At 37.1% G+C, this 23,277-nt stretch overlaps 1 protein-coding gene across 9 annotated transcripts in view; it reads left to right on the top strand.

Annotated features, from left to right (window-relative positions):
• Positions 1-23,277, top strand: part of SEMA3D (semaphorin 3D) — a 200,851-nt gene that overhangs the window by 165,922 nt on the left and 11,652 nt on the right. For all 9 annotated transcript variants that reach the window (XM_045494651.1, XM_045494650.1, XM_045494658.1 and 6 more), the window contains 6 exons: positions 5,462-5,684; positions 8,202-8,290; positions 10,120-10,161; positions 13,354-13,511; positions 15,735-15,799; positions 22,716-22,855. In XM_045494651.1, coding sequence (XP_045350607.1) covers positions 5,462-5,684; positions 8,202-8,290; positions 10,120-10,161; positions 13,354-13,511; positions 15,735-15,799; positions 22,716-22,855 — 717 coding nt within the window. The remainder of the gene's footprint in view (positions 1-5,461; positions 5,685-8,201; positions 8,291-10,119; positions 10,162-13,353; positions 13,512-15,734; positions 15,800-22,715; positions 22,856-23,277) is intronic.

Here is a 23,277-nt window from a genome sequence, read left to right as displayed (position 1 = left end):
AACAAGAAGCCCCACTGTGTACAACTCATACAGCTTTTTCTCTAGAGTAAATCAAAGGTAAGGGCTTTCTTTTCCATGGGGCCAATATTCTCTTTATGCCAAGCTACTTATTATGTTCAATGAGCTTTTCCTTTTTCTCATATAGAATTCCTCTAAAGGAAAGGAAACATTGGGGCGCCTGGGTGGCTCAGTTGGTTGAGCGTCTGACTTCTGCTCAGGTCATGATCTAGTGGTTCATGGGTTTGAGCCCTGCGTCGGGCTCTGTGCTGACATCTCAGAGCCTGGAGCCTGTTTCAAATTCTGTGTCCCTCCCTCCCCACCATCTGCCTGTCCCCCGCTCATGCTCTCTCTGTCTCTCAAAAATAAATAAACATTAAAAAAAAAAAAGGAAACCTTAAAAAAGACAGAGCTACAGCTATATGTTTTGTTAAATGTCCAGCACAATTAAGTTTAGCTTAAACTATTTAATTTTGAAAGTAAATGATCAAAAATTGTTGGTTTAATTGTTGTCTTTAAAGTACTACCCAGTTATAGTAGACAGAATCCAACCTTTGTACAAGCAGGGGAGCATACTATGACATTTTTTAAGTTCAGAGGTTAAAGTTCATTTGCCAATTGTAAATAAAATTTTCAATGGATATTTGCAACTGGTACATGCATTTCTTCAAATGCTAGAAGACATATCGCTGTATTAGACACTGAACAATAAAGAGGAAACTTGAGTTGTTGTTGCTTTACCTTTTAAGCATAGCAGAATATTCAAGATTCAAATATAACAACAATAAAGCTGGTTTTTAGTTGCAAAAAAAGAAAAAGAAGAGACAAATGTACCCCCATATTTGTACCCCTGGTCTTTCTAGTTCTGATACTGAAGACAGAGTCTTTCCTCATCCACATTTAGAAACTGACTCACAACTGAATAGGCAGGGGGATAGAATGGCACCTGTGAAATTACAATTATTTTTCGGGGCCCCTGGGTGGCTCAGTCGGTTAAGCATCTGACTCTTGGTTTGGGCTCAGGTTATGATCTCACTGATCATGAGTTCGAGCCCTGCATCAGGCTCTGCTCAGATGGTGCAGAGCCTACTTGGGATTCTCTTTCCCTCTCTGTCTGTCCCTCCCCTGCCCGCTCCCGCTCTCAAAATAAACAAATAAATTAAAAAAGAATAGTTACTAAAAGAAATTTTACTTTACTTTATAAATAAAATTTTTTTACTTTATTTTTTTTTTTTTACTTTATAAATAAAAAAAAACTTTCTTTTTGTATTTAGGTTATTTTTCCCAGTTTGCTAAAAATGGAGGCCTGGTTCAGTCTTTCCTTGTGCCCTGTCTTCCCTCACATTAGTCAGTCCCATGATTTGTTTAAAAGGAAAGTGCAACCTGTAGAAAACAGCCTGAAGCAGCAGGAGGAGAAAACTTTGAACAGCTGTCTGGTGCCTCGCCAAGGGGCAAAGCTCTCGCGTTGGATATAAACCATTTTTCTCCTCTCGTCCGTTGCTTCCCACTACACTACTAAAGGCCCTATACAAACACATAGATGTGCCAAGCACAACACGGTCACACCTAGCCAGCTGTGCAGCCGGCCCTGAGATTGCTGCTGTTGGGTCACCCTTTCCTTTCACGGCGCGCCTGGGCAGGTCTCTTCTGAAATACCCTTGTGCTGGTATTGTTTCCAGCAAGATACTCACATTTTAAAATTTTGGTAACAGCTCTCTCTCTCTTTTTTTTTTTTTCTTTCCAAAATTTTAAACTATCTTAAGACTTTTTCAACATGACAGGTAGAAAAACAGATAAGTTCCCTAACTTATTTCCTATAGGCCCTGGGGTAGTGGAAATCAGGCAAATGTCAGAAAGCTGGAGGCAGAAATAAATGGTCCTCTACCGTATAGTCAGAGGGGCTGTGTTAATATGTAGAAATTAAAAGGACATACATACGGAGAAAAATTCGCTAGATTTTTAATACCTGAGATGTAGCTAGATACCTAGCTTCAAGAGGAACATTCTCTAGGGTTTGGGGAGGAAACGGATTGATATGATCATTTACTTCAGATGCACCATTTCCCCACACTTTATCTTTTTCCTTTATAGGATTTTTCTTTCCTACTTTACTCTCCTACCTGCTCCGGTCGCTTGGCATCTCTAGTTGTTTTTAGATCTGTGTGCCTCACAGCTATATGATATCAAAGGGGAAATCTCACTGTTTTTAATGTGCTAAAATAACAATATTTGGTTCAAATGGTACTCTCTTCAACCTCAGGGAGTAACTCTACCAAATCACTTTCATTTGTGAAAGCAATGTGGAGACGCAGACCTCGGAGATCACACACAGCAACGTAACGGATAAAGATCTTATCCAAACACTGGCAGCATGCCAGAAGGAAAAGCTGCCATAGGGGGGAAAAATACATTTCCAAAGGTCATTTTATAATAGTCAACAGAAACCAGGTTTTCCTTCTCATCTTTTTTCTTTGATTTTATTACACTTAAACCTTTCCGTCAGAGGTGAGCAAAGAGGAAAAGCCTCACGTTTGCTTCTTGGCTAAATTGTTCCCATTTCATTCATCCATGCTTTTCTCATATTAAAATTTCTAATTATTTGAAAATTTGATATCAGAAACTGGCTTGAATGTCATGATATTTCTTTTGAAAATTTGGCTACTTGCATAACTATAGTTGCAAAGGCAAAGGAAAAGAAAATCTTAAGCTGGAGGGCTGTTTCAAAAATGTGATGCAAGCAAAATCATGCTTTTGCTCTGATTTTAATGATAGGCCAACCAGATTTTACCGCAGGCAGTATAAGCTATAAGCCCACTATAGTCTCCTTTGGCGGGGCCTCCAACATGCAGCCTGTAATTGGGCAAGAGCTTTGTATCGTTTGAGCTCCACATCCATTTTGACTTACAGCTTAATCTATTTAATATAGGGTTCCTTCCATTATCGACTTGAGAGATTCCACTTGTCTGAAGGCTAAGTGCTAGAAACAATGACTGAAGACATTCAGCTCTTTAGACTAACATCCAGTTAAGAATAAGCTAAGTAATTGCCAAATAGCTAATATTCTGCACCTCTTTGGTGCAGACCTGGGAAAAATAAAGAGATTTCAGGGAAAGATTAATTTTTTTAAGATCAGACATGCAAGGGGCGCCTGGGTGGTTCAGTCGGTTAAGTGGCCGACTTCGGTTCAGGTCATGATCTCTCGGTCCGTGAGTTCGAGCCCTGCGTCGGGCTCTGTGCTGACCGCTCTGAGCCTGGAGCCTGTTTCAGATTCTGTGTCTCCCTCTCTCTCTGCCCCTCCCCTGTTCATGCTCTGTCTCTCCCTGTCTCAAAAATAAATAAGACTTTAAAGATAAGACATGCAAGAATTCTGTAAAAGATAGAAATATTCTTCCATTACTAATGGAAAATCATTAACAAAATCTTTTAGTTCAACTTCTTTGATATTTCTTCCAATTTAATGACCCATTATGATTTTATTCCTATAAAATTGGAGGTCAGGGTCATATGTTGTGGCTAACTTCGGTATCTTTAATTCCCTGAGAATGATCCTCTGGAGGTTCAGGATTTGAGAAGCACAGTTTGAAGCCTTGACAAGATTCTAATTAGCGCCTGGTGTAAATGGCTCAGTTTTGTAGAGATTGTGTTTCCACCTTGTGTAAAAACTAAAACAGGGAAAAGTAGCACTTTCTTTCAGACTTTCTTCTGTATGTCTGCAACATAGAGCCAAAGTTTGCCATTCCAAAGGAATGTTAGCCCATGAAGAATTCAAATGTAATAGCAGCATTGTTCTGAGTTAGCTTTTTGAATTACAGTATACAGAAATCATAGAATAAATTTGATATGTGGAAAGTTAAATATTTGCCTGAAAAAAATCTAATTATAAGGCAATTCTTTATATTCTTTGGATAAAGGCACATCACGTTCATTCAATTTGTACTAGTTTGAACATTTGTGTCTTACCACCAGGGGGCAGGGTATGCTAACTATTGAATTAGTGAACACTAAAAGGCAAAGGAGAGACAATTTTAGACAGAAGTGAAAAATTCCCTGAATGGTTTCTTCACAGATCCTTTAGGGAAAGAGCTGTTGAATTGTTCACAGTGTAATTTTCACACCAGTTATAAAAAAAAACTAATTATGATGTAAAACTATTAAAGCTCTTTTACAAGTAATTTTTATGACGTGGTGATTTCTTCCATTTAATTTTTAATAATCATGGGTTTAATTTAAAACTGCAATCTTAAATGAATTAAGAGAAATTGAAAATAATGGTTTCTCATATATTCAAAGTTTATAAATCACTTTCTTCATAATTATTTCAACTCAAATTTCATGTAGCTTCATAGGAAACAAATTCACTGTGGAAGCTTTTGAAAACACAGAAAATTATATATAATTTACATTTTTTTTGAGAAATTTTGAGAAGGTTGAATAGGCAAGGATAATCTGTTTCGCTAGGTTCCCTTTGGTGACCATTAGCCATTTCTCCTGCCAACAAGTAAAGACAGTTGCTTTTTGAGATCTGAAGTTAATTCAGGAGGATAACAGTTCAAAAGGCAACAGAAATATCTAGCATAGGGGTTTTATATTCAGCTTTCTGAGGCCAGAATTTTTGGAAGAAAGGACAATGTCTTGGGATTGAAATTACAAATTTTCACTTGTGCCAGTGCAGCTGAAAAGAGTATTTCAAAAGCAGAAGCCCAACTGGGCAGAGATAAAGGACTTAAAATGTAGACAAATTTTTGAGGTATACTTGACATATTAGTTTCAGGTATGCAAAGTGATGATTTGATGTTTGAATATCTTGAAAAATATACAGTAAGTCTAGTTAACATACATCATCACACATAGTTACAAAATCATTTTCCTTGTAATGAGAACTTTAAAGATGTATTCTCTTAGCAACTTTCAAATACACAGTACAGTGTTATTAACAATACTCATCATGCGACCCACTATTTCCCATGACTTATTTTTTTTTATAACTGGAAATCTGTACCCTTTGACCCCCTTCACCCATTGTGACAACCCTCCCACTCCTTGTCTCTGGCAACCAACCACTGATCCGTTCTTTGTATCTGTGAGTTTGGTGTTTTTGTTTTTAAGATTCCACATATAAGTGAGGTCATACGGTACTTGCCTTTCTCTGTCTGACTTCTTTTAGCATAATGTGCTCATGGTGCATCCCTGTTGTCTCAAATGACAAAATTCCATTCTTTTTTTTTTTTTTTTGGATGAATAATATTCCTCTGTAGTCATTAAAATAACTTTGAGAGAGAAAACTGGATTTAAATATATTCAAGGTAAACTATGTTTATTGACAAGCATATGTGATTCCATATTTATCCTGTTCACCATTCCTTTCATATTGTCAATAATAAGCCTTAAAAACTTTATTATAAGTAAATATAAGTTCCTCAGCTGTATGAACAATGTCTTTACTTCTCTACTCATTTCTTTTCAGTGTCCAAGCAAAACCTATGATCCACTGATTAAATCCACCCGAGATTTTCCGGATGATGTCATCAGTTTCATAAAGCGGCACCCTGTGATGTTTAAATCGGTGTACCCAGTTGCGGGAGGACCAACATTCAAGCGAATCAATGTGGATTACAGATTGACCCAGATCGTGGTGGATCACGTTGTTGCAGAAGATGGACAATACGATGTAATGTTCCTTGGAACAGGTATGCTAGACCCAGATGGTGCTTTCTTTCAAAGGAATTTTTCACTATTAGACAGAGGAAGCAAAGACTTCAAAAAGATTATTGGTTGAAATCAAAATGAGTAATTATTAGCTGATATCTAGTCACTATTTCTTAACATTTCATAACACATGCTTTTAATTGACAGTTATAAATATCTCCCAGCCTCCTTTAGTGGTATTTGAGATTTCAAAATACATTTGTATGTTATGACTATAACATGCCTGCTTAGATTAGGTGCTCAATACATATTTGTTGAATGACTATGGACTAAAATTAAACAAGTACAGCTAAGCAATGTTTATTTTCAAACTTCACATTTTTTTCTCTCTAGGGAGATATTTGATTCCCTGCCCCCTGCCCCCAGCCCCGCAAAAGATCCCTTCACTCAATTTTGAGAATCATTGACTGAGTTGACTTAAAATGGCTTTTCAAAAAATTAAGCAATACTTTGTAAAGATCTTTAAGTAGAAACTTCCTGGAGATTATTTTTCCTATCTTTGAATTTTGTGGATTAAGTATCACTTTCATTATTAGAGACTATTTTATTTATTTTTTTGTCAACTCAGTCATTATAAAATGATTAAAAACTATTTTCCAGAAAAAGAAATACTGCTTATTTAGTATGTCTCAAAAAAAGAAAGAAAAAGGAAATAGAAAATATCATCTAATGATACATGCATTCTAATGGCAGTAAAGGTAACATGCATCATGGAGATAAAAGCATTTCATCCTAGATAATGTTATGTGATTTAATGAATCAGGCATTTATTTTTAAATAAATAAATAAACAAATCAGGTTTTATTTTTAAAAAACATACTGTTTTTGCAAAAAAAAAAAAAAAAAGAAGAAGAAGAAGAAGAAGAAGGCTCAGAGCCTGGAGACTTCTTCAGATTCTGTGTCTCCTTCTCTTTCTGCCCCTCCCCTGCTCACGTTCTGTCTCTGTCTCTCAAAAACAAATAAACATTAAAAAAAATTTTTTTTAATAAACACATTGAAAAAAGAGTAGAGTTTATTAGGGAACGTGCATGTGACAGACTTAGAGGGTTTTCAGAATACCTGTTGTCAAGCCTGATTATGCTGCAGATGGCAATAACAAGACATAGGAAAATAAGTGATGTTCTCAAGACTATAGAGATTACTACGGAAGCAGACCAAGTAAGTACAGTAAAACCTTGGATTGAGAGTAACTTGTTCTGCGAGTGTTCTGCAAGACGAGCAAACATTTCTAATAAACTTTAACTGGATAAACAACTGATTTCTCGCAATATGAGTTAGTACCTGATACCAAATGTCGCGTGATCACAACTGAGCCAATGGTTCTTAAAATTTGCTTAGATATATGAGTGCTTTGGATTACAAGCCTGTTTCTGTAATGACTTATGCTCACAAACCAAGGTTTTACTTTAATTAGTCTGTCACTAATTCTAAGGAGTTTGCTACTGAATTTGCGCTGTCCGCCCAAAGCGTTCCTAGGTCAACACTTCGCTGTCATAAATGCCATTCGGCCACTAGGTGGTACTACCTAACTTTTACTGAGAAAATTATAAGGTAACTAAGATAGATGGATCGATTTTCAATTATGACATTTGGAAAATGTATATTTTATATTTTTTCAAAGATCCTAGAGTCCTTTAAAAACCGAATTAAATATTTCAGACTATTTTGGGCAAATAGGATCATTACTATCCATATTAAAATTCTTCAACCACAGTGCCAGAAGCTTAAAAGCATCTATATTGTATAAATTAATTTCCAAATGAGATTTTTTTCTCCTTCTAAAATGTTCTTTTGATTGTCTTTCTGTAATAAATAGCATGTCACCTTGTAAACTGCAATAGAAGATCCTATATTTAAGGCATCTTTACTAAATGTCAATTTTTGGTTTATAGTCTTTTAAATTTTGGTTACTCTTTTAAATTAAACCAAAATAAGTTTAAACAAAACTTCAGTTTCCAGCCTATTAGTAAAGTTTCTGTAAATAAAATATGTTGGTAAGTGAGCTAAAATTCCCCCCATGTAGATGGCTTCAGTGGTTTCTCTTCCCTTTGTTAATATTATTTAACAATGTATATATCTTACCTTTCACCGTAACTTAGATGTGATAAGCACTGAATAAATATTTCTTACATTGAGAGAGAGAGAGAGAAAAAATATTTTAATATATCTTAACCTTTTAAATTCAGTTACAAAAATATCATTCCACTTTAGTTATAATTTCAGCCATTATTTGAATGAGACGTACATACTCCTTTTGCTCGAAAGATCTTTGAGTGCATGTCTTTTAATGTCTTCCTTATAAATATGTGTTTTATGACTTAAAAACTATCATGTTTCGGAAGGAGGGATTCATATCCATTAAGCTTCACTTCTTGCGTGCCTTGTTTAATCTGACTTTTCCAAAGGCTTTGAAAGAAAAAGGAGGGAACAGTTGTGAAGGTTGCTAGGCATATACTTAAAGGAGAAACAGCAGGATTATAGGTCATGTATTTTTTCAGACATTGGAACAGTCCTAAAAGTTGTCAGCATTTCAAAGGAGAAGTGGAATATGGAAGAAGTAGTGCTGGAAGAGTTGCAGATTTTCAAGGTAAGACAGTCCAGAGTTCCAGAAGAGATGAGGACACTTAGTAGTCCTTGATACCGGACAGTGTGTTTTAATACATCGTCACTTTTCCTAGAGAAGTCTGTGCAATTAGCTCCTTTATTTTCCTTTTCCTTAAGCAACGGAAAAAAGTTTTTCAAGCAACTGAGAACAGGACTCCTCTCTCCCCGTAGAATACCACTAAAATCAGGGCTCCTGGGATGGCCGCTCATTACTTTATTCTCTAAGCATATGGTCAGACAAATCGCCACAGTGGATGAAAGCCTGGGGTCTGGGGTCTCTGACTACCCAGATGCTTTTCTACTTTAAACGGTTGACTTTTCAATTTTTCCTCCATTGAATTTGAGAAAACTGGAAGAGTGTGTAAATCACATGTCCCTGCTTTTCCGTAAGGAATCTTTTTTAAACAAGCTTGCGTGATAGTAAAGCCTTGATGTATGCTACGTCCCCCTAGAGAGCTAGATCTAAAATAATAATTTTCTAGATTTGGGGAATGTCTTTGACTTTTAACAATACATTTGAGCTGTGGTATTCTCTGTAGATGCTCAGTGACATTTAGTTCAAAATTATTTTCTGAAAGTAACATTAGAAATAAAAGTGTATTTCTGACAGGAGCCTTGAAAAATACGTTGTGTCTTTTATAACATTTTTGTTGAGATAGTTCATTAAAATGGGCTGTTTCCCTGTGAACATCTATTGCCTTAAAAAAAAAAATCAAGTAGAGACCCCCACTGTGAGGAACTCAAGGTAATTAACATGCTGAGTTCCACAGGATCCTGTTTACATTGTGATGATAATAGTGGTCAAGGAGTTAACAAGAACAAGATCTGCTATCTGGCATCTACCAAAAACAAAGTCTTGGGTGGCTCCTGAGGGAGAAACTGATGTCAAATCTAAGTGTGAACCAGAAGCCAAATATGAAGCTCCCACAATATATAAGGTGCATTAAAATAAGTTTTACTTAATGGTGGTTAGTGGTCAAGAGGAATTATTTGGATTCCATTGTGAAGATTAAATAATGAACCTGTGTCCTTCATTTAAAAAAAAAAAAGTTTTGGGATAGCACGTTCTCATTTTAACATTTTTCTTTCATTTTTTTTCATGTATTTTCTTAAATTTTTGGTATCTGCTACTGTTTATCGGTTTGTAAATACTGGCTGGTGAGAAATGAATGGACAGTAAATAGATGATAAGTAGATGAAAAATTCTTAAAGATTCCATCCTTTTTAGTTTGGTAGCCTCTGTGTTCATGTTTCTAATTTTATATTGCATGCATAAAGCCATAGTTTCAACAAGTAAAGCAAGTCCTAGTTCATATCACGGAATCTTGTGCATCAGTAGCTTGCCATGTTCCATAAAGAATATGCTCATCCACAAAGAACACTATAGCTTTTCAGAACTCTGCTACTTGAACAAGTTTTTCAACTACCGATCTAAGTAAGAGCAGAACTAGGTAATAAATAATTATGGAGATGTTCTTGTCAACACTAGTTTGAATTATATGGAAGCAGTTAAGATAAGCAGATTTAGAAGGAGAAACCTTGTGGGTAACTGGGAGCGATTCCCAATGCACAGTGTTTCCTCATACATTTAGATAGTTTTTCTGTAATAAGATACTTTAAAGGAGCTATTTTGATCCTTTCTATTAAGGTAGAATTAGAAGGAAAGAACAAACGTTAAGATCCTTTCCCCCTCTATATAACAGACCCTTGAAGTTTTCTTCAGTGATCTTTGGTACATGACAAGAGAACATATTGGCTGCTATAAAAGACTCTTAATGATTATCTTTATTAACATTTGATTTTTATTTTCAGCACTCATCAATCATCTTGAACATGGAGTTGTCTCTGAAGCAGGTACTTTTCTAATTTTTTCTGTAAAAATTAGCCACAAAAGCAACAGGCTGCTTGAATTCATTTTAGGGAAACTCTACTGATGTTGGAAGTTAAATTATAAATAATGTAAAAGGCTTTAAGTTATGCGTTTCTTTTATAACCAATTAGAGGCCATAGTTGTAGGCTTGCCTTAGGAGAAGTAGAACCAAATATCATTACTTGAATGATAGATATTCCCCTTTCCTTGGCTCTTGAAAACTGAGCTCACTTTCTTTGTTTCATGAGGATGTGTCTCTGTCAAGGCCATAAGAAGTTCATGTAGAATACTAACCATAATCACGAAAAATGGTTTTTAATCAGGGAGTCTAGAAATTACACTATGGACGATGGTGGCAAAGAGCCCAAGAGTCAACTGCCGGCCTTCCACTTAGTATCTGACTCTGGGAATCAATTTCCTTAACAGAGAAATTAGGGAAATAAAATCCACTACCTAATAAATAGGATGCTGCACACAAAATTTGAGACAGAGAGTTGGCACATCGTGTGAAGTAAATGGTATCTGATGACAATGACAATAATGATATTTAATAGATCGTAAGTTCTCAATATGATACTCCAAATCCCAATTAATTCAAGAGGTTCAGGCTTGTATTAGCATTTGTATATGTACCCCCAGGATAAAAAAATTATGGGATAATATGCTTAATTTTTTTAATATAATTTATTGTCAAGTTGGCTAACATAAAGTGTATACAGTGTGCTCTTGGTTTTGGGGGTAGATTCCCATGATTCATAGCTTACATACAACACCCACTGTTCTTCCCAACAAGTGTCCTCCTCAATGCCCATCACCCATTTTCCCCTTTCCCCCCCTAACATTGTCTTCATCTATGTGGCTAGTAATGACACGGAAACTATTAGGGAAAAGATCTAAATAGATTTCTTATTTGATCTTTTCCATTAATTTTTTTCACTGAATGTTTACTTCTTAAAGGCCTACTACTATCCTTGGAGGGTATAGAAATGAATGAATGGCATAGTCCTTCACTTAGAAGCTCACAGTGGAGCTGGGAGACATAGAAAGAACACGCTACCAGTGCAAAACAATAATGGGAGCCTGTACAGGGAAAACACAGGGGAGGAACTGGTCTAAGAGGAAGCCAGGTAGAGCAGAGGAAGGAAGTGAAAAGAACAGACATGTGGGGCGTGGGTGGCTCAGTCGATTAAGCATCTGACTCTTGGTTTCGGCTCAGGTCATGCTCTCACAGGTTCACGAGATCAAGCCCTGCATCAGGCTCTGCACTCACAGCGTGGAGCCTGCTTGGAATTCTCTCTCTCTCCTTTTCTCTTTGCCCCTTCCCCCCCTCAAAATAGGTAAATATACATTAACAAAAAAGAAGAGACATGTAACCTGAGCTATGAAGGATGTTGCAGTTAACCGGTTAAATTAAAAAGGGGATGGGAAGAGGAAGCCTATGCCAAGGAAAAAAGGAGAACATTTGGAAAGGTGTGAACAGTGAGAAATCATAGCTTATTCTAATACGTTTGTGAACAATTAGAGCAAAGGGCATATGTGTGTGCAAGGGGCAAGGAGGCTAGAAATGATTCTGGGACATAAAACAGAGCAAGATTAGGTACATCCTTATATGTCTTCCTAAGAAGTTTAACAGTTTTATCTGAGGACAGCGAAAACCTTTAAAGATCTTCAGCAGGAATGTGTTGTGATAAGCTTCTCCTTTTAGGAAGGTCAGTCTGGTGTGGCAGAGCAGAAGATGGATCGAGTCCTGGGGTAGAGGTGGGGGTTGTCACAACACGAGGCTGAAGCCAGTGGAAATATTAGGACGCTTATAAGTAATCCAGGGAAGAAACAATAAAGACAGACAAAAGTGTTGGCAGTGGAGAGGGAGAGGAGGAGATAGATAGATAGAGAGTTCTGTGTAAGAGAATGGAAAAGATACGGTGGCTGACTAAGAGATAAAGGGGATTCAGAGACAACTCCCAGCTTTGTGTCCTGGGTGACAAAGCTAGGGTAGCAGGGCTAGATTTAGGGCAATCCAGTATGTCAACCTTGACGTTGTTTTCAAGATGCACCTGACGCTTTATACAATAAGACAGGCAAAGAAATGAGGATAGAAAAGAGGGGGCACCTCACATTTAATGCAAAGAAAGGAATCCTCAAAGGAGACAGAAATCTTAGGCAGAAATAAAGACAGAGAACAAGAAAAAGTTGAAGGTCAAGGAAGGCATGATTCTTGGTGTTAAACACTTTGGAGAATTGAAGTAAAGCAAATACTGAACTGGGTGCATTGCATTTAGCAGCTAGGAGGTCTTAACTGACATTTTAATAGGCAGGGCAGGTAGAAGATAGATGTCTGTAGATTGAGTACGTGTATTTATTTATGTCAACATTTACTTCTCAGGTTTTTCCCCTTTGTGTAAAGTCTGATATGGCCCACTGTCGTTGACCATGAGTTCACTGAAGGCACACACTCTCGCTTAGTTATTCGTATCATCCCTCTCCCTACGTCTTCCACCACGTACGCTCAGCGAATGCTCATAAAGAGCAGTGCATTGTTTTCAGAACATATTTCCAAAATGCACCTTTTTTGCTGAGTTGTTTAGTATCCTGCAGCCTTTCATTGGTGATATGGCATCTTTCGAGCCTCCTTAATACTTTCTTCACAGTGATACCAAGCATTTTCTCTCCAGCTTATAACCCATTTTCCTTCAGGGATCAAGAGGTATTTCATTAGCAAATGAAATGGTTCAAACCACAAGAAAGTTTCATAAATCTCTTTTCAGCCGTCTCTCACGCAAGAAGCCACAGCAGCGGAAGACCATCAATGTTGCCCATCACATCTGTGCTTGATATAATCTACCAAAGCGCATTTTCAACCATTGAGAAAGAATTTGACGTCTTAATTCCTCAGTCTAGCAGCTGGGTTTTGACCTTCTTAAATTACTGCCAAGGTTATCCTAGCTCTCTAGAATGCTGTCCATTTCGGTATCAACATCTTCAAACCGCCATGCTGCCAGGAGTAGAAGTGATCGACTCATCTTACTCTTTGTTATGTTTCTGTACAACTGCTTATTTTCTGTACAAGGGCACCCGAGGAGACAGATTTAGATCTGTGATGTGGTATTCAGGAAAGGGAAGTTCTTAAGACTGGTCTGAAAGATGCTTCTAATTCATTTGTTTTGCCTGATTTGTAGCAACAATTGTACGTCGGTTCCCGGGATGGATTGGTTCAGCTCTCCTTGAACAGATGCGACACTTATGGGAAAGCTTGTGCAGACTGTTGCCTGGCCAGAGACCCCTACTGTGCCTGGGATGGAAATGCATGCTCTCGATATGCGCCCACTTCAAAACGGTAAGAGGCACATGGAGTGAAGGTGAAGGCTTCTTTCCTACCCAGCGACTATCTCACCGGAATACCTTGTCTTCTAGTTTAAATTAAAGATGATTTAATTGTAGAAAACATGGTCTCTGGTAAGAATATAAAAATTAAATTTTGCATAAAACTAAATGTTGAAGGAGGATAAAATAGAGTGTTCTGAAGTGCCGAAATGTGGAACTTGAAAAAATTCTGAAAAATTGTTTACATGCTTTTCCTTCGTCTCTGTTAAATACCATTAAAAGTTGGTTTTTCTTGACTACTTTGCCCTTCCTCCATTCCTCCCTTCTTCCCTTATTTTTACATGGTCTATGTTTACCCTTACTGTTTTGCAAATAATGTATACATATATGTGTTTGTAAAAGCGTAGGTTATAAACAACCCACAGCACGTCTCAGTGACTTGGTACAATTTTATTTTTACTGTAATAAGTCTAACTTGGTCAACTTCTGTCACTCAGATGTACATAAACATCAAATGCTGTCCTGCTGTCTACTGTTCGTTGCTTTATATGCTCTTAAAAATGAAGCTATTCTGAGCCAACAAAACCCAGTTAGAAATGTATCCTCTATACACACGGGCAAAAGCACCACAAAATCATCCAAGGATGTCCATTTCAGCACTGTCTTCCGTAGCAAAATTATTGGAAACAACCTGAATTGTCATCAGGATGACTGATGCTAGCTAAATATGTTATGATCATAAATTGTTAAATGTGCATTATGGTGATACCCTTTTTCTGCAGTATTGTTCAAGGTATATTTTTCCTCTAGGTAAAATGTCAGCAATTTGTATATGGTATTTTTTTTTTATCTTTAGGTCTGTATTAACTATGATGACAAGTGAGTGTATGTTAGTCCCACTAGTACGTACACACTTGTTTCTTCTTGAAATTTGACTTACCTGTCAAATTTCAAATTCGAGGATTCACAGATTGAATGCATAGTACAGCAGCAGATACGGCTTATAATTAGGAAACAGTTTAGATTCCCTGAAATTTCTGGATTCGCTGTGGGTGGGGAGATACCGCTATTACCAGTTCAAAGTAAAAAACACCAATATTCTGTTATAGTTTTTGGCTAAGAATATACTTCTCATAGTGAGCCCTTGGGGAATATTTTTCTTTTCTAGAAACTAAAAATCAAAGAGTGCTCATTAGCTCGTAATGGACCTTCAGTTTGATGAATTGACCCTGTTTCTTAAGAAGCCACGATTTAAAAACATTCTTGACCTTATGTACCTTACACAATCATAATTTTTCTTCTTATATTTCCCAAGACTCTATCTCTGATCTTGCACACATGCCCCTGCGATAGTTTCCCTTACCTTAACATAAATGTCCACGGGAGCCAAAAAAATGTACGTGCTAGATGAATCTCATACAGGCTCGTCACCTGGTCAGTACTGCCCTTAAGCAACACCCTAGATATTGCAGATTTTACTGTGACTTTTACGATTGCTGAAGTGGCAACATAAAAGAGCCAACGCAAATGAAAATAGACTGTAAGAGTTTAAGACTTCTTTAATTCAGGGTAGCAGCTTTCTCTTTTCTTATGCAATAGCTACTGTTTTCTCTTAAGGAAAATATGTGACAATAATGCACAACACCATTATTTATTATTATCCTTGTCTCTACTATCAGAAAAACAATGTGAACGGCATATCAGCAGATAGGATTAGCCACTCATGCTCTACCAAACTGGTAGTTCTATTTGAGAGGAAAGTGTTTAACTTGTTGCTTAATCAAATCTATGTAATAGCGAATCTCCGTGGGGTAACAAGTTCTAGATTTGTGGTTACTTTCCTACCCACGAACTAAAGTTCTTGTACATCTTGTTACTTTCCCATGGACTGATTGAAAAAAGAGGGTAAGGATGGTTTGCCCCCCCACCCCATTGGATGTATCTGAAACCTGGGCTATATTTATAGTCAACCTGTTCTTTTGAACAATTTGTCAAAAGTCAGAGGAGTTCAATAAAATTCATATCATCTCATTTCCAAAACAGGATGCATTCTGTTAGGACTCTGTTGCTAGTAGTATTTGGATTAACGTTAGACGGGAATAGTGCCCTGCGTTTGAGTTGAGCAGTAAGACAAGCATAGTTCTGCTCTTGCCACTGTTATTAGTGTTAAATGCCGACTTTATCTGTTCCAGATATCATGCTCAATGTTCTAAACAGTTTAATCCCTTTTCCATAGGCGAGCCAGACGCCAAGATGTAAAGTATGGAGACCCGATCACCCAGTGCTGGGACATAGAAGACAGTAAGTATAAGTTTAATATGCTTTTCTCCCATTTAAAATGTTAAGCCTAGTTTTTGTGTGTCTTTTTATTATATGACTTAAAATATCTATTATATGGGAAGCTCTCATTTTATATAATGCTTATGTTCTGGAAAAGCAACAGGAGATTTTATCAATCAACCCCTGTCTACATGCCTAAGTGAATAATCCTTTGTTATATCATTATTTGTATCATATGTCTTTTAAAATTCCTATCCCTTTTTTTTTTGTATTTTTTACTGCCTTACCCATCCTCATAAAGTTTGAAAACTGCTAATAAAGATAAAAAAGGATATAGTCCAAAACATATGGACATTCAGAGTAAACTCAGAGACCCTTCCAGAAAGGTCTGATGAGAGTGTAGCACTTGTTAGAAAGTTTTAGGTAAAGTATGCATTATGTGAATTTGTGTATTAATTCATGTTTTCATTCAATCAGTAAATGTTTATTAAGTGACTTCCAGGTGCATATAATTGTCCTGGGTACATGTTGAGACAAAGAAACTCCTTCGAGAGCTTATAATTCTTTGGGGAGATGTCATAAGGCACAATTAGTGATATGGGAGTTTAGCAGAGAGAGACATCACCAGAAGCTGTCTTGTTCAGAGAAAATTTCATGGAAGATCTTGAGAGCCTGAGTATGACTGGGACAAAGTGGAGAATAAAAAGGAGTGAGTCTGATAACAGAGGGGAAAAAAATCTATAAGAGTATATTGCAAAATATCTATACGAAAAATTCCCCTCAAAATCCATGAGTATATTCCAAAAAAAATGTATAAGAATATATTCCATAGCTTTGGTTACTTTCCACTCTCAAGCTCTACCTTCAGAGGATATATGCTCACACACATGCTCAGGCACACGCATACACGCACTCAACTGGAGAAAGGAAACTGCCTTCCCTTCATCACATTGTTAGTAACCACCCCCACGTTCCATAAACAACCCAAATTTCATAGTCTATAACCAGTGACCCAGCAGCTTTGTAATTTAAACACAAAACAATTATTTATAATTTATAATTTCATTCTTCTGAAAAATAAGCTCTGGTCCAGAAGACTATGTTTGACCTTGTTCTATTGCATGGGTGACTGCCTGTTGTGTCCAGTGTTTTATTTAGCAGGCGTTACTATGTGCAACCTACATGGTGTTTTATACGCACCCACGAGATGTTTCCAGAACAGTTACAAGTATTGAGGATATACCCGTGAATGAAAAAGAAAACAGTCTGTGCATCCATGGAACTTCTGTTCAAGTTGTGTCAGGGGAGGGAACAGACGGTAAACTTAAAAAGAAGTAAAATAGATTCAATGTCAGATAGTGATAAGTGTTGTAAAGAGAGTGATTCAAAACACAGTTCCTGCTGATGGGGGAGATAGTGACTCACCATATCCTGTTCCTGCTGTGACCAACCACACACAGTCTCTGCCAATCATCACCATCACTGCCCCAATCCATTTTTTTGTCAAGGTCTCCAGCAGTTCCTTCCTTGCCAAATCCAATGGCCAATTTTCAGTTGTCATTTCTACTTAATGTCTAACTCCCTCCTCCTTGAAACACATTCTTCATTTGACTTCCGTGCAGTGATGTGCTAGGGCCAGTTCTTAATGGTCCCATGAGAGCTGATGGCTTATTATTTAGGAACTGCATAAGCTGGTTTTAAACTCTTAGTAGCTTGGTTCAGCCAGAGTGGGAGTTTTTACACAAAAAAGAACAAGCACTACAAATCAGGGTTTTTTGTTTTGTTTTGGTTTGGTTTGGTTTTTCCAAAGACATGGTGTCTCAGCATTCTTGGGCTTCATGCCCCCCCCACACACCCTTATGATTTTCCTCTCACTTTACAGGCTGCTCCTTCTGAGTGTTCTTAACTCTCCTTTGCATCCCACCATCTAAACGTAAAATCTTTGCCTGTTCACTGCCTAACACCATCGATTTCAGTACTCTCAGAGGCAATTTGCTCCCAGATTCTTAGTCCGGTTCTAAACTCTGTCTTGTGTGCCAGACGACTTGTATGCCTACCCAAGAGCTCATCTTGGATGCCTAATAAGCGTCCCAAATGATCTATGAGAAAGAATTAGTGCTGTCTTTTCCTAAACTTCGTTGTTCTGCAGTGAAGACTTACCCATATTAATAAATAGCACCTCCATTCACCCAACTGCTTAGCAAAAAAAAAGCAGCTAGGCATCATCTTTTTCTTTTTCTCTTTCTTCCACAGCCTAGTACCAACCTCATAATAAGTCCTTTTGGCTCTGTGGCCACCACTGCTCCTACTCTTCATCACCTCCCGATGTGCCCGCTTACCCAAAGCCACCACACCTGTCCCAGAGCCGTTTATCTGGTCCTCCTGCTTCCGTTTTTTCCCCTGGTCAGTCTCCATCCCACTTAGTAGCCAGAGTAACCTTTCAGAAACTACAGTCAGATAACAGCATTCTCTTACTCAAAATCTTTCACTAGCTTCTTAGAACAATTAGTGAAAAACCCATAGCACTTACCATGGCCTCTAGAGTCTGCTTGATCTAGTTCCTGATACTTGCTTGGATCCTCTCGTTTCACTGTTGCATGGCTCACTCACTGGTTTCTCTTTTTCAAAAGCCCCAGTCTTGTTCCTGCCTCAGCTAGGTTTGTATTTATTTCCTCCGTACCTACCTAAAGAACTCTTATATTCAGGTGTCACACCATTTAATTTTTTTTTAATTTTTTTTAATGATTATTTATTTTTGAGAGAGAAATGGAGTGTGAGCAGAGGAGGGGCAGAGAGAGAGGGAGACACAGAATCTGAAGCAGGCTCCAGGCTCTGAACTGTCAGCACAGAGCCCAATGCGGGGCTCGAACCCACAAACCGTGAGATCATGACCTGAGCCGAAGTCAGACTTTTAACCGACTGAGCCACCCAGGTGCCCCCACACCATTTAATTTTATGCTTAAAATATTGTCTCAGGGGCACCTGGGTGGCTCAGTCGGTTAAGCATCTGACTTCGGCTCAGGTCGTGATCTCGAGGTTTGTGGGTTCGAGCCCCACATCGGGCTCTGTGCTGACAGCTAGGAGTCTGGAGCTTGATTCAGATTCTATGCCTCTCTCTGCCACTCTTGTGCTTGCCCTGTCTCTCTCTCTGTCTCTCTCTCTGTCTCTCTCTTAAAAATAAATAAGTGTAAAAAAAATTAATTAAATGTTTTTGTCTCAGAGACACCTTTTCTGACCATCCTGAGATACTTTCTCCGTGTTCTACCTCTGATTCCCTGATCTGCTTTTTTATTTGTAGCGCATAACACTGCCAAATACTATGTTCTTTAATTTATTCACTTGATGACCTTGTCCCTGTCACTGGAATGAAAATTGTATCCTAGGCACAAAAGAATGTTTGCGTAATGTATGGGTAAAGGAGAGGATACTTAGCTGGATAGCATCTGAGCTTCGCTAAAAGAGCGAAGGCAAATTTTACCGTAGATGAAGTCACAATAATTACAATCAGAAAGACCTCACAGAGGTTGGGCTAGGTTTGTGACAGCTCCTATGGAATTCTATGGAGTTTATGTAGACTATAAGAAGTCATCTCATGTTTCCGGGAACAGTCATTTAAATATATATATAGATATATATATATATATAGATATATATATATATATATATATATATATATATATATATGTAGTTGATACCTATTTGGAAAGCCAGAGACAGAAAATCAACTGTGGGCATTAAAGTAGAGATAATAAGGGTATTTAAAAACTAATGTATTTGCAATCTTAAGGAATTTATAATTTATTAAGTTATAATTGACAGGTAGCATTTATACTAGTTTCAAGTACACAACAACAATTCAATACTTGCATACATTGTGAAACAATCACAATAGGTCTAAGTTGCATCCGGCACCATAGTTACAAAATATGCTGCAGTAAATGTGGGCAGGGCAGGGGGGGTGGAATGTATCTTTCCAAGTTAGGGTCTTGTTTTTCTTTTCTTTTCTTTTCTTTTCTTTTCTTTTCTTTTCTTTTCTTTTCTTTTCTTTTCTTTTCTTTTCTTTTCTTTGTTTCAGGTAGATACCCAGAAGTGGACTCTCTAGATCTTATATTAGTTACATTTATAATTATTTGAGGAACCTCTGTACTGTCTTCCCTGGCGCTAATTTACATTCCCATCAACAGTGCACAAGTGTTTCCCTTTCTCCACATCCTTGCCAACACTTGTTATTTCTTATCTTTCAGACCGTAGCCATTCTGACAGATATGAGACGATAGCTCATTGTGGTTTTGATTTGCATTTCCCTGATGATCAGTGATGCTGAGCATCTTTTCATGTACCTGCTGGCCATCTGTTATGTTCTCTTTGAAAAAAAAAATGTTCAGTTTCTCTGCTCATTTGCAATTGGATTATTTGGGGGCTTTTGCCATTGAGTTGTATGAGTTGTTTATACATTTTTGATATTAAGGCCTTATCAGATATATTATTTGCAAATATTTTCTCCCATTTGGTAGGAAGACATTTCATTTTGTTGATGATGGTCTTTGCCGTGCAGAAGCTTTTAGTTTGATGTCCTTCTTATTTATTTTTGCTTGTGTTGTTTGTGTTCTGGCATCAAATTAAAAGAATCATCAATAAAATACATCAAGGAGCTTACTGCCTGAGTTTTCTTCTAGGGATTTTATGGTTTCAAGTCTTACATTTAACACTTCCATCCATTTGGGGTTAATTTTTATGTATGGTGTAAGGTAGTGGTCCTTTTTCTTTTTTCTTTTTCCTTTTTTTTTTTTTTTTTCATGTGACTGTCCAGTTTTCCTAACACCATTTGTTTAAAAGACTGTCCTTTTCCTGTTGTATATTCTAGGCTCTTTTATTGCAAAAATAATTGACTATCTATGTGTGGGTTTATTTCTGGGCTCTCTGTTCTGTTCCACTGATCTGTGTCTGTTTTTATGCCAGTACCATACTGTTTTAATTACTATAGTTTTGTTACTATGGTTTAAAACCAGGGAGCATAAGGTATCCCATCAGAGCAGCACCCACAAAGCCTACAGCTTTGTTCTTTTTTTCTTAAAGCTGGCTTTGGCTCTTCGGAGTCTTTTATGGTTCTGTGCAAATTTTTAGAATTATTTCTTTCTCCGTGAAAAATGTGATTGGTATTTTAATAGGGATTGCATTGAATCCAAAAATTGCTTTTAGTAGTATGGACATTTTTGTCAATATTAATTCTTTTAATCCATGAGCATGAAGTATCTTTCCATTTACTTGTGCCTTATTCAATTTTTGTCATTAATGCCTTATAGTTTGCAATGTGTGGGTGTTTCATGTCCGTAGTTAAATTTATTCCTAGGTACTCATTCTTTTTGATGCAGTTGTAAATAAGATTGCTAAAAGTAGGAAATTTAAAACTCAAAAATGAAACAAAGATTATTGCTAACAGTAAATTCATTTCCTGTCAAACGGACATAGTGATGACTTCGTGTCAAAGAGTCACTGTTTTTCCTGACTTGAAAAAGTATTTCATACGATCAACTATTTCATTTTCACTAATGTATCTTTTACTAACTTGACCGATTCTTTGGCTGAATCAGTCTAATTGAGTTTCTCCCCCACTCTTGCCTCATCACCTAACAATCAGCCTGAAACCTCCCTGCTCTGTTCCTGAAATCCTTTTGCTCAGGAAAATGGCATCTGTTACTTTGAAATGATACATGCCTTTCTCTTCCATGATTGGCACTGGGGATCTTTCTGTGCATTAGGAATTTATTAACTGTGAAAATCACAGATATAATCTGTTGAATTGGTAGGGATGGTGGATATATTACAAGTTTCAAATGGAATCCACACATTTTCAAGGTTAGATGAGGTTAATTCATGATGGTGTCAGCACGCCTGACTTAATCATTGCTGGTAAAACACAAACAAGTTCAAAAGAAGTTTCTTCAAAGGCGAGCCCAACTATTGGATATATGTGCATTCATGCCATTTGCTGATAATTTTGTGTGCTTACATGTAGGATTCACAGAGGTCCCTTAAGCCTTACTCTTGGTTTATGCCTAAAATGCTAAGTAGGCCCATCTGCAGAATTGAGACATCTGAATATATGATGAAAAAGTGCATGTTTGGGCCAGGCTGAGCAGCTGTCATTTTTTATTTGATCAAATTTGAGCTACAGATCTTAGATCACACATGGGACACAGCCTTTGGCTACTCTGGATGGAATGTATTTCAGATGGTGCAGTTGATTTATGAGAATAGGGTGTCTGAGACAATGCTCCCTTAGCAGCCCATTAACTATCTTATAGCAAATGCATGTTGGGCTTAAGAATCCCTCTTTGAATAAAAGACAACATTTTTTGGTAGATAATATGTATAAGTCCAGATTCTGAGTATTAGAGCATCTAGCTCAATATCATCAGTATAGAATTTTATGAAGTACAGACCACTGTACTTACTTTTTTGACATTAAAATTTCTTAATGTTATGTGGTCAGCTCTGTGGATCAAATCATGATAGAATTGCTCTGTAAAGATGAAGTAAATTCTTCCTCTGGAACTATCTACAAAATTGGTTATATTTTATACAAGTTAGAACGGGTGAATCATTAAAAGACACTAAAGTTGTATTCAGTTCAGCTCGAACAAAAAGACTCAGTGGTTGGAGTTAGATCTTATGAGTTCTTACTTTAAAAACTTGGTTGCAAATAGTTGATATATTGATGAAAGGATAAAAATTGTAATGCAAGGATAGAGTTTTAAAAATCAATCTATTAGATAATATTTGACTCTTCGATAACAATATTATAACATGAATTTCCTCTCTCTTTAATAATGTGTATGAATCTTTTCCTCATAGCATCTGTTCTAAATCAGTCTATTTTCCCATTGCTTTTAAAATCAGGTCAAGGTTAATCTCCTATTCCATGTTTGCTTTCCAGGCATTAGTCATGAAACTGCTGATGAAAAGGTGATTTTTGGCATTGAATTTAATTCAACCTTTCTGGAATGTATACCTAAATCCCAACAAGCATCTATTAAGTGGTATATCCAGCGGTCAGGAGATGAGCATCGAGAGGAGGTAAGTTATAGTCTTCAAAGAATGCTCATCTCGAGGGAAATAGTGTAAAAGTTAAATCAAGTTTTGGTGGTGAGAGATGTTCAATGTTTAGTGCCATATGGCGCTCTCCTCACTATTTGGGGTAAAGAGGAAAATACTAATTTATACTCACTAACATGGAAGGTAACAATGCTTTTGATATGAATAGGACAACTTAGGAACGAGCACCTGGGTGACTCAGTTGGTTAAGCATCCAACTCTTGATTTCGGCTCAGGTCATGATCTCATGGTTCATTAGTTCAAGCCCCGTGTTGGGCTCTGGGCTGACAGTGCAGAGCCTGCTTTGGATTCTCTTTCAGCCCCTCCCCTGCTTGCATTAATAAACTTAAAAAAAATAATAGGACAACTTAATACAGACACATTAATAAAATACATTTAAAATT

This window comes from Leopardus geoffroyi, chromosome A2, assembly GCF_018350155.1.
Source record: "Leopardus geoffroyi isolate Oge1 chromosome A2, O.geoffroyi_Oge1_pat1.0, whole genome shotgun sequence".
Classification (NCBI taxonomy): Eukaryota; Metazoa; Chordata; class Mammalia; order Carnivora; family Felidae; genus Leopardus; species Leopardus geoffroyi.
This window is presented reverse-complemented; position numbering and strand designations above follow the sequence as displayed.